Source organism: Acinonyx jubatus, chromosome C2 (assembly GCF_027475565.1).
Source record: "Acinonyx jubatus isolate Ajub_Pintada_27869175 chromosome C2, VMU_Ajub_asm_v1.0, whole genome shotgun sequence".
Taxonomy (NCBI): Eukaryota; Metazoa; Chordata; class Mammalia; order Carnivora; family Felidae; genus Acinonyx; species Acinonyx jubatus.
This window is the reverse complement of record NC_069384.1, coordinates 145,971,436-145,983,684: the sequence shown is the minus strand read 5'-3', so window position 1 is coordinate 145,983,684 and position 12,249 is coordinate 145,971,436. Positions and strand designations below refer to the sequence as shown.

General features: G+C 41.5%; 1 protein-coding gene and 1 long non-coding RNA gene across 3 annotated transcripts in view; both read right to left on the bottom strand.

Annotated features, from left to right (window-relative positions):
• The window catches only part of LOC128315327 (uncharacterized), a 52,996-nt gene that overhangs the window by 2,879 nt on the left and 37,868 nt on the right, over positions 1–12,249 (bottom strand). The window lies entirely within an intron of this gene.
• Positions 6,906–10,924, bottom strand: LOC128315326 (NADH dehydrogenase [ubiquinone] 1 beta subcomplex subunit 1-like). Its single transcript, XM_053221557.1, has one exon. It carries the CDS (start codon positions 9,685–9,687, stop codon positions 9,511–9,513), a length of 177 nt encoding a protein of 58 aa, XP_053077532.1. The 5' UTR covers positions 9,688–10,924; the 3' UTR covers positions 6,906–9,510.

Genomic DNA, 12,249 nt, shown 5'->3' with positions numbered 1-12,249 from the left:
TTGCCCAAAGCAGAGAGAATGGGAAAGAAAAATATCCTGGCTTCTCCTTGGGAGCCCTCCAATCTCCTGGCACTTCCATGGGTTGAACTTAGCCGGAAGCCAGTCATTAAGGTCTGGGAAGCATAGCTCACAGGAATAGCCTTTGCAATAGAAGCCCAAAAGAGTGAATTAGAGAGCAAATAGGCATATTCCCAGCACACCTTTCTATCATGGAAGATGGTGATCAAGCTCTGATGGTCACTTCCTCGCTACCCCCCTCCTCTGTTTCTCTCCATATATATATGGAGAGTATGTAAGTATGTACTCCATATAATACTTACCTATACTTATATATATACACATATATATGTACATACACATATATATATGAGCATATGCTTATATACTCTCTCACTTCCCTCAATACCGTCCTCTCTCTATAGATAGATAGATAGATAGAGATATATAGATATATAGAGAGAGAGAGAAAGAGAGAGAGAGGAAGAGAGAGAAAGAAAGCACACGAGGGAGAGGGAGAGAGGGAGAGAAGGGCAGTTTGTTGTCACAAACTGGGTGGAGATACATCTATATCCCTAACAATTTTAAGTTTAGATTATATTTAGATCATTAAGAATGTAGAAATATTGTTTACACATTATTGTTAATCATAATGTAGTGAATAATGTTTATTCATGTTATAAATCTTATTAATCAGTTATGCTTTCATTTTTTACAGCTTTTTGTTTTTCTTAGGATATCTAGAGTTAAAATAGCCTCTTTTTTGTTTGCTTAGTTTTCTATGCATGTATCATGAACTAGTCACAAACTCCCCCTTAGGTCTATAAGGCTCCCTTAATATTTTGTTTGGTACCTTTCTTCAAATGCATTAGAGAGTCTATCCATTTCTCTTTTTCTCTTCAGTGATCTCCTTCCTGTGATCCTCTTTCCCTTAGGTATATCCTTTGAATATATCTCTCAGTTTCCATATATTTTCCTTTTAGAGAAACTTTACCTCTTCTTACTCTGTCTGTTGGTATCTGTTAATTATATTACTGTCCCTAATGAGACAGCCACACAATAAATAATCACTCTCTTTCATCTGACCTGTCCCTGTCCCAGAATTAGTGGTAGTCGCAGGATGCTTGTGCCAGTCTACAGATGGGAAACCCTGGACTTAGTAAATCAAGTCCAAGTGTCTTGCCCATATTACTGTGGTAGTGGTAGACACTGCTGGTGCCCTGCCCTGAACCCCTGTATTGTGCTGCTGCCCCAACCTCAGCTACTGTAAGTGTTGCTGCTAATGGCTCAAACATATGCCTTTCCCTGGAGAAGAGAACTGTTCTTGGCCAATGGGAGCCACCTTATGAGGAGACTCCCGGGAGGCTATATCTTCCCTCCGGGCGTCATGCAGCCAATGATTAACTGATACGGGGATACGAAAGCCGAGCCCCCTCGCCTCAAAGAGGACAACTCTGGTATCATTCACACTCCAAAACTCCCCATGAGATCAGGCGTGAGTCAGACTTCAGCTGAAACCTCATCTTTGTTTAGCCACTTCCCCCACTCTATTTGCTTCCCTTACCTTCTTCCAAGTTTCCCCTGAAAGCACAACTTCAATGGGTGTCTTGAATAAGAACCCTGCCTCAGTCTCTCCTTCTGGAAACCCAATCTAAGACAGTGGTGAACGTCAGACACTTCTGGGCTTCCTAGCATGAATTCTCCCTTCCTGATAGCACCAGAGCTCCCTTTTGGGAGATGATCTCCCCGCCCCCCACCCCGCTGTGAACAGTCTTGACAGGAATGAATCTAGGTACATGCTCTGTCATTGTGGAAGCTGCGGGGGCTTGTGGATGTTCCTCCCATTAGACCCTCCCTCTCACTGCTTTGGTACAGCAGGCCCAGGCATCTGATCTAAATTCAGCCAATTTGATGTTCTCTCCTGGGATTATGAATCTTGAGTGAGTAATACAAAGATAGAATGGCTCTTTGAGGTTCATTTATTCCATTACAGACTTCTGCGAGCCTGTTTCTCCTTCACAGTCTTTCTGTGCCTTTTAGCTTCCAAAACCTTCATTCCTGCCCATTTTCAACCTATTTGGTTTGCCTTTTGTGAGTACTCCAAATCATTCCAGTAATTTCCATCTTGTGTAAAGACTGTCACCCAGGTTCTTTTGCTTATCAGCAAAAGAATCGTAAGTAACATGATTATCTAAGGTCTTTTGCCTAAGTGCAAGGTGAAAACAGATCTGGGACAGGACCACTAATTCAGAAGAGGGTAGACACACAGGGCTTTTGAGCTTGGTGAGTAACAGCCTACCTGGACAGCTCTCCTGGCTTCAGTGAAGACGCAGGAGTAAACAGAGCATTTCTCAACTGGGTAAAATTATACTTTGATCCCATGTGAGATGCTGAATTACTCTCTTTGAGAAAGTTACTGTCTGGCTTTCAGCATCCAAATATACATACACCTCAATCTGAAACCTCCCCTCAGTTGACACTTTTCCTTTTCTCATATGTTGATGCCTTTCTTTCTTTTTTCTTTTTTTAATGTTTGTTTATTTTTGAGAGAGAGTGAGCCAGTGGGGGAGGGGCAGGGGGGACACAGAGGATCTGAAGCGAGCTTCATGCTGACAGCAGTGAGCCCGATGCAGGGCCTTAACTCAAGAACCGTGAGATCATGACCTGAGCTGAAGTAGGAAGCTCAACCAACTGAGCCACCCAGGCACCTCTCCATTTCTTTTTTTTTTTTTTTCAATGTTTTTATTTACTTTTGAGAGAAGGAGATGGAGAGAGAGAGAAACAGAGAGTAAGCGGGTGTGGGGCAGGGAGAGAGGGAGACACAGAATCCAAAGCAGGCTCCAGGCTCTGAGCTGACAGCATAGAGTCCGAAGCGGGGCTCCAACTCACCAACTGTGAGATCATGACCTGAAGTCAGACGTTTAACTGACTGAGCCACCCACGTGCCCCTGTCCTCCATTTCTTTTCTTATATGTTCATACAACAATCCTGAAAATAGAACAATTCAAAGGCATGAAGACAGCTGTATTCCCTAATAAAAATATCTTCTGGAAGAAAAGAGTTTTTCTCATGAGTGGAATTTTCCCCCTAAATTGTTCAGTTTTTGGATTATAGGGAAGGAAATGAGCTCAAGAGAAAAACCAAAATAGACACACATGATTCCAGAAGAATATAAAGACACCCCTCTGGTCTGAGTTACCAGGCAACTGCCTCTCGAAGGATGCTGTCATTTTGATCTCATAGAATAATTGGGTACTTGAATTTCTAATTCAAGAAATCTTGGGGTAATAAATTTATCTTTAATGATTTTTTAAAAGTATAAGCAGAAACCTCTCTCTTTCTTGGCACACATGTTTCACTGTTTTTGTTTTTTGTTTTTTTCCCTCTACAGTTTCTTTGTTGTGTGTCTTCAAAGCAAACATTTTCATCTGTTTGGGAAGTTTTTGTTGGATCCTGGTGAGAGCAGGCCTGAATGGAAGACCACTCAAGATACTGATTTCTAGCTGCTTCAGATTCTGATCTTATGGTCAGTAACATGTTTTATCCACAGGAAGCAAAGAAAAAATTGCACATAAACATCACCTAAAACAACAGTCATGGGAAACTCAGCTTTATGCCTAGAAACAGTGTCCCTGCACATAGGTAAACAAATGGTTATTGGATAAAGAGCTAGACAAAGAAACAGGCACATAGAAGAGTGTTTTCATTAATATTTGGGAAAAAATAATCCTTCCAGGAACACAGCTGTCTGTTCAGGTAGTTGTGTATAAAATCTCAGAATAGAGTTTTAGGGAAAAATGCATACTAATTTTCCATTTTCTTTTTGACTGTACTGTAATATCTTACTTTTTACTCATTTTTTCATGACTAAAATCCTAATTTGTGCAAGGGTTTCTGCTAGACATGAGTCTACTCCAGTGGAAGAGTCCACAGTCCCAGCCTTCAAGGTGCCTTCTAGAGATGGAAAGAGACATGTCAACAACTCTTGACCTCAATGATATAGGAGTGAAAATAGTAGGACCTACTGTCTGTGCCATTACAGTGGCCTGCTACCTAAGGCCTTTCAAAGTTATGAAATATATTATTTCTAGTGTGAGCCTGTTGTACTTTCTCAAGGTTCTCGGCTACAAACAGTGGAAAGTAACTTAACAGAAAAGGAACGTGGGAGAATCATGTCGGCATGGCCAGGCGTGGGAAAGGTGTGGCCTCAGGGGCTCCAGGGGGCTGGGCATCAGGAACCCAGGTAGAGATCACATCCGGAAGAGTGTATTCAGTAAGCCACTGCTGCCTGCAAGGAATGACCTCCAAACCATCTCCACCTCCAGGTGTCACTCACTCCAAATTCTAAACTGGGAGAGAGTACCCGGGTGATCCAGAATGTTCAGGCCCTCTGCCTGTGTTGGGGCCAATAAAGGGGGCCTGGGTCCTTTGGGAAGCTGCCACTATTTTCACCAAGACCACGCATGTGGGGGATTTCCTCAAAGAGTGATCAGTGAATAGGAAATTAAGATTCAATTCTAGAAACAAAGAAAGAAAGCCAAGTGTCCACTACATGTATTATTTACCATTGAATCTCAAAATCTAGGTATAGTCTAGATGCAACAAAGATAATTCTTAGTTATTAGGGGAGAAAGTATCTATGGAAGAGTGGAGGTAAAATCATCTACCTCAAACCTTTTATTTTATAGTTAAGGAAACTTATGCCTTAGGTGACTCACTTTCTACTGTTACCCAGCTAGTTCTCCTGGGTCTCACTCAGGTCTTCAGACTTGGACTGGAACTACACCACTGGCTTTTCTGGGTCTCCAGCTTGCAGACAGCACATCACGGTACTTTTCAGCCTCCAAAATCATGGGAACCAATTCCTTATAATAAATTTCTATAATAAATTTCTAACTATATATATATATATATATATATATATATATATATATATATATATACCCTATTGATTCTGTGTCTCTAGAGAACCCTGACTAATACAGCATCCTTGCTTGGCTTCTTCTCCTTCCCCGTCCTGCTTCATTCACTTTCTAAGTGGCTTTTCCTAGAAACATTTCCTTAATAAATCACTTCCACATGAATATGCATCTCAGAGCCTATTCTGGGGCACCTAACCTTCTAGGACAATTCTCCAAATCTCCCCCTCTTCAAGGCTACTCTGGCCCCTCCCATAGGATGCCCCACATCTTCCCATGATCTAGTAACTACAGGGTTAATGCTTGATCTAGCAGGGGTCCTCATGGAACCTGTTCCTGGGCTATGACCAGAATTTGCTCTGCATAGTCATAGCCTGGGCCATGGCAGTTGTTAAATATTTTGAACACCAACCCTAGGCCGATTTAAGTGTAAAGGCTATGTAATAGAAAAACTAACTAGAAGGTCTGTTCCATTCATAAAATCTCCCAGTTTTCAGGAAGACTTAATACATAGGGGAGGTCCTCCTAGCCATGTTTGAGCCACATGAGCCTGTCATTCTGGCCACGATTGATTGGACCAGGGATAGACACCTCACCCAAACTGGGCCAACCAGGTTCTCTCCCCAGAAACTTGATACTTGAATTGAGGGACAGAGGGCTGGTATTTGTTGGGGCTGAGTCATTGTAATGGCATCATCACCCTAAGGAGAAGGTTCATGAACACCTGGGCTTGCCCTATCCAGGGCCTGAATGTTGAACTCTCCCATTAGTAGCTTTCCAATAAATTACCATTTTTGCTTACATTTTCTAGAATAGCTTTCTGTCTCCTGTAACCAGAAAACTCTTAACTAATATCCTATAATAACATCTGGAATGAGCACTACTTACTTGTCTTGTTTGCAGCCTCCAGCACTTAGCACGATGCCAGCATGGATTAGGCACTATCCTAAGAAATATTTGCTGCCTCAGTAAACAGCTCTCTGTTTATTTATCATGTTATTGTTTCTGTAGGAAGGAGAAGAGCACTTTATATATATGTAAATATACAGGCTTGAAAATGGGAAAATTTCATCAACGTCACTCGAGTATGTGTGATCTCTGGTGGAAAAACAAATTTAAATGCCTCCTGCTTGTGTTCATACTTTTTCTTCATCAGAGTTTCCTTCAACTAATTAGCCTATCTCACGACCTAGCTTTGTTTCCTAAATGTGACATAGTTAATATACTAATTGGTGTTAAAAAGCTTTAAGGTTAAAAATCTTTTTTAAAAGATTTTTTTTTAATGTTTATTTATTTTTGAGAGAGAGAGGCAAAGAAAGAGAGGGAGAGACAATCCCAAGCAGGCTCTGTGCTGTCAGTGCAAAGTCCGACATGGGGCTTGAACCCACAAACCACGAGATCATGACCTGAGCTGAAGTCGGACACTCAACCAACTAAGCCACCCAGGCACCCTTAAGGTTAAAAATCTTAACCTGAATTTAGGAGGTCTCTGAAATCACTCTCAGGTTGGTGAATGTGTACTCAACTGTTGCTGAAGTAAACCATTCGGGCACCATCTCGGACTTTCTGAAGTCACTATTCAAACTTACTCCGTTTCTTTTCTTTCTTTGTTAACTCTATATTCTACACCTCCCACTACTCATTTTTGATCTCCTCAGTTAGAAATTGTAGCAACTGCAGGTTAACAATTTTCCCTAGGGGCACCTGGGTGGCTCAGTCGGTCAAGCATCTGACTTCAGGCTCGGGTCATGGTCTCACAGTTTGTGAGTTTGAGCCCCGCATTGGGCTCTGTGTTGACAGCTCAGAGCCTGGAACCTGCTTAGGATTCTGTGTCTCATTCTCTCTCTGCCCCTCCCCCATGTGTGCTCTGTCTCTCTCTGTCTCTCAAAAATAAACAAAAATGTAAAAAAAAAAATTAAAAAAAATAATTTTCCCTAAATGATGAGAAAATGACTGTGCTCAAGATACCGTCTTTTATACTCTGCTAAAATGAACTAGTCCTGTTCCTCTCTCTCTCTGCCTGTCCCCTTCTCACACTCTGTCTCTCTCTCTCTCAAAAATCAACAAACATTTTAAAAAATTTAAAAATAAATAGAAAATAAATAAAATGAACTAGGTCTTTAAGGAAGGGGAAGTAAATTTGGGAATATAAGTTAACAGGTTAACCATACATGCTGTTGAGAGAGAAAACCAGAAATTTCATCTCCACAAATCAGGTTGATGTCATCATCGTTGCCAGAGAATCAGGCCAGCAAGAGGGTGTTCTCTGGTGCAAAACTGGTTTTGTTTGTAGTGGCTTCTGCTGAATCATCAGTAACAGTCAGACAACATGTGTGTGTCAACAGCAACAGTCAAAACAGGCAGAAACACACAGAGGGAAAAAGTTGAGTTCTATCTCCTGCTTGTCAGCAGACCCAGTCTATAGTTATTTTGAAGTAATTTAAAACTTCAAGCAAACAGAATAAGCCTTTAAAGGATTTGTAGGTATTGCTACTTAATCAGGAAGTCTGGGCAAGCCAGAGGCTTAGGAATAGAGCATATGGACCCAAAGAAAATGCTTTTGTGTGTACAGGACAAGAAAATGGACTTGAACCCATAGGAACTAGGAAATGTTTTCCCTTTCTGCTATTTGAGAAAGACCTGTGACAAAGGTGTCACATGAACTTAAGAATAGAAAAGTTTATGAAAGACACCTTAATATCTGAGGGTGTGACGGCTAATAAGAAAGAGGCCTTCTCATCATGATTCCAAAGCATTACCTCATTCTGCCCTAGGGTGATTCCGCTGTACCCATCAAAGCGGAGAAACTGTCTGAACATGGGGAGCACACCCACTAACACTCCTGTTTATTAACTCTGGGCACACGAAAACAAAGCCAAGTCCTCACCCTGAATATAGAAAAGCTGAAGACAACAGGCTCTTACTCACAATCTCTCGGTTTCATCCTTGCAACAGTGAGAAACAGCACCATTTACGGAGGGCCTAAATGTGCCAGACATTCTGCTAGGCCGTCATACATACTGTGTCACAAAATCTCTGGGACCACTCAGAAGGCAGATATTACCTCCACTCTCTGTTTTACAAAAGAGGAAACTGGGTTTTGAGGTAACTGACTTGCCCGTGACCACAGCAGGTAGAAAGCAAAGATTACAACAGAGCTTTGTCTCTTCCAAAAGCCCAGGATCTTTGCTACAAGGAAATACCTGGAAAAACCAGAAATTGGCTGCCCCTCCAGGCTGCCCGAAGATTTCCATAGCCAGTCCCTCCCTTCCTCGTTACTTAGTAGCATTTCCTGGCTAAGTGTGGTCCCCAGATCAGCATATCAGCCTCAGTATCTTCTGGAAGCATCCTAGATATGCAGAAACTCGGGTGCCACTCCAGACCTACTAAGGCCGAATCCACCCTCTAAAGTTGGAGGACTGATCGCCTTCCTCGCTGGCACTTTAATAACAGACTAATGATTCTGTGGCAGAGAGGAACCCTGAGAAACAGTTTCTGTGCCCTTCATCAAACCTTTGACTTTTAAAGTGTGTACCTTCTACTGAAAAGGGGGGGGGGGGGATGTCACTTCTACTGACCCCTTGCCAGAACAGAAATCTCCGTGAAACAAGCAGGGAAAAGAAGCAAGGGAAGCATTTCAACAGATTCTGCCGGTAAGGCTGTGGGCAGCTGCATTCGGCACCTGGGTAATACAAGGTAATGCTAAATATTAACACCTAAGAAGATTAGTGGAGCTTGTAGGAGGAGAGTCTCACTGGGTTAAAGGTCATTTGCTCACAAATCTCCTCAGTTCAAGGGAACCTCAAACAGTACTTGTAGCGGGGGCCTCACAGTTAAAGTGACCTCCTGTGGGGTATGAGTTCTGCATGGTGGTAACCAGTTATGGGAACTAGGCCTAAAGGCTCTTGTCTTGTATAGGGGAGAGTGGATGACCATGCCCTTTGAGAGAAGAAGGGATTACTAGGCAGAGGAAATTAGTAAAAGAGACAGAGTAAATATGAAATAGAGTGAAGAGGCCAGTAAATGAAAAGTAACTCAAGATGGAAGAGAGAGAAGAAACTCTTCACTCTCAGAACCATACAATAATATCTATTTTTTCACTGAGATCTCTTTTATTTTATTTTATTTTATTTTATTTTATTTTATTTTGAGATTTAAATAACATTGGCTCCAACTTCTGGATTCTTGGAGAACTAAAGCCCTCCCCAAGGTGTCTTCAGATTACCAGGAGCTCATTTTCTCATGGGTCCATCAGGTTTGCAGTTTGCACATCCTGTTTTCAAAAATAATGAATGGGTTTTTATTTCTCTCCTAATTTTTATTTTATTTTTTTTTAATGTTTAATTTTACTCTTTATTCTTGAAAGAGAGAGAGAGCACAAGTGAGGGAAGGGCAGAGAGAGAGAGGGAGACACAGAATCCAAAGCAGGCTTCAGGCTCCGAGCCGACAGCACAGAGCCCGACGCAGGGCTCAAATGCACGAACCGTGAGATCGTGACCTGAGCCAAAGTCAGATACTTAACCGACTGAGCCACCCAGGCGCCCCTCTCTCCTAATTTTTAAAATGTGAACATTCTATAATTCAGTCATAGCCTTTACTTCCAGGTGACTTCCTCACTTGGTCTCAATTCCCTCTTAAACAACAAACTCTTATTCCAGAAGGCAGTTAGCTTTTCTTCATTCTTTCTGTCTAGATAACATCCAAGGACAAATCCCATTGGCACAAGTATATGTACCCAGTGGCCACAAGCAATGTGAGTGACGTTCATCATGAGTGCTGCAGCCTTGGTGCCAAAAACGACCCCACGGCCAGTCTGCACATCTTTCTACCGCTCAAGTCCCTTCTGTGAAACACCATGCAGGACTGGATCTAGCACAATACTTAATTATGTTATTCGGTGCACAAAGTGATTCTGCCTGGGTGGAATTATATGCTAATTCTTTTATAGATGCAGAAAGATATGATGGCTCTAAGAGGTTAAGAAATTAGGCCAAGGACCATAGCAATATTTTTCTAGATATGTCTCCTCAGGCAAGGGATACAAAGACAAAATAAACTGGCATTAACAAACGCCAACAGACACATGAAAAGCGGCTCGATATCACTCATCATCAAAGAAATACAAATCAAAACCACATGAGGTATCACCTTACACCCGTCAGAGAAGCTAGGATCGAAAAGACAAGAAATAATAAGGGTTGGCAAGGAATGGAGAGAAAGAAATCCTCATGCACTGTGGTAGGAATATAATTTGGTGCAGTCACTGTGGAAGACAGTATGGAGGTTCCTCAAAAAATTAAAAAACAGAAATACCGTATGATCTGCTAATTCCATTACTGAGTCTTTTACCCAAAGAAAACAAAAGCACTAATTCAAAAAGATGTATACACCCCTATGTTTACTGAGGCATTATTTACAATCGCCAAGACACGGAAGCAGCCCAAGTGTCCACCCACAGATGAATGAATGGGTAAAGGAGACGTGGTACAGACACACACACACACACACACACACACATACACACACGCACACAGAGGAATATTAAAAAGAATGAAATCTTGCCATTTGTGACAACATGGATGGACCTAAGTGAAATAAGTCAGAGAAAGACAAATACCATACGATTTCACTTATATGTAAAATCTGAAAAACAAAGCAAATGAACAAACAAAGCAGAAACAGACCCATAAATAGAGAAAACAAACTGGTGGTTGCCAGAGCAGAGACAGGTGGAAAGATGGGCAAAAAGGGGTGAGGGAAGTAGGAGGTACAGGCTTCCAGTTATAAAATAAACAATCAAGGGGTGCCTGGGTGGCTCCGTTGGTTGAGTGTCCGACTTCGGCTCAGGTCATGATCTCACAGTTCATGAGTTAGAACCCTGTGTCAGGCTCTGTGCTGACAGCTTAGAGCCTGGAGCCTGCTTCAGATTCTGTGTCTTCCTCTCTCTCTGCTCCTCCCCTGCTCGCACTCTGTCTCTCTTTCTCAAAACAAATAAACATTAAAAACAATTTTTTAAAGATTAAGTCAAGAGGATGAAATAGGGAATATAGTATATTGTAAGTATTGTGTATATTGTGTATTGTATAGTATATTGTATAGTGTATATTGTATAGAATATTGAAATATTCTATACTGTGGTATATTCTATATTGTGTAATATTCTGTATTGTGGTATAGTGTGGTATGGTAGCTACACTTGTGTGAGCATAGTATAACATATAGAGTTCTCAAACCACTATACTGGATACCTGAAACTACTATACTAATGTGTTTTAACTATACTTCAAAAAAAATAAGTATATAATAAACAAAATGTTATGTGGCTAATTTTGAGAATTGTGCTTGCTCGTATTAAGCTCCTTTGGAAGACCTGCTTATAGATTCAACTGCCTATAGATCAAATATTGATCTGTTTCCTGGATTCTGAAGATGCATGGTACAGGCCTGCAATGTTTGGGTTTACAATAGTTAACCTAAAAGCTTTTCTAAAGGTAGCCTTAGAAATTATTGAGTGGTAAATATCAAGAGCCCTTTAACCATGGAAATGTTTTCATACCTATTATCGTGTGTGAGTGTGTTTGTGTGTACATCATTTGATATTTGTTACAATGCCTCTATATTTCAAAATCCAAGAGAGGGGCTAATGCTAAAAGAAGTATAGTGGTAAAATAGAAAAAAATGCATAATGATGATGTTGGTTTTATTTCTGTATGTATATTAATGTGATGAGTCCTAGGAGAGGGGAGGAGGGGAAACTTGTCTTCTATGTCAACTTGAAGCAACTGGACTTGGTTTATTTTATAATTTATAATATTAAAGAGTAATGCTCATTTGCCTTTACACTTAATGTTTACATTTAATAAATGTTTTCCACTCCAAAATAAAAGAAAGAAAGAAAGAAAGAAAGAAAGAAAGAAAGAAAGAAAGAAAGAAAGAAAGAAAGAAAATCAGGCTAAGGAAATACAGTTAGCAAGTCAAGGAGCCACGATTTGAATTCCATCTGACTCAGTGGTAATCTGTTACATTGGTGGCCCCCGTGACCCATGCCTCCTGGTGGAGGCATCTGGACCCACGGAGGAATGTGGACTGGGCCTGTGGCTTGCTTTAGGCAACAGAATGCAGGTCGAGTTTTAGGCCCAAGTTCCTGGGAGCCCGGAGCTGCCTTGCAAGAAGGATGGCTACGCCCCTGGCGAGACCATGTGGGGAGGGAAAAGCTCTGAGACCACATGGAGAAGCCAGGCCCCCAGCGGCCGAGTTAAGCTGAAGCCCCAGGTATACAATCACAATTAAACCATTCCCATCGACGCCCACCTGCCTTGCCGGGGATCCCAGC

Bases quoted from the DNA above. Each gene is read 5' to 3' on its own strand.
- LOC128315326 (XM_053221557.1), bottom strand. From the start codon at position 9,687: ATGATGAACGTCACTCACATTGCTTGTGGCCACTGGGTACATATACTT.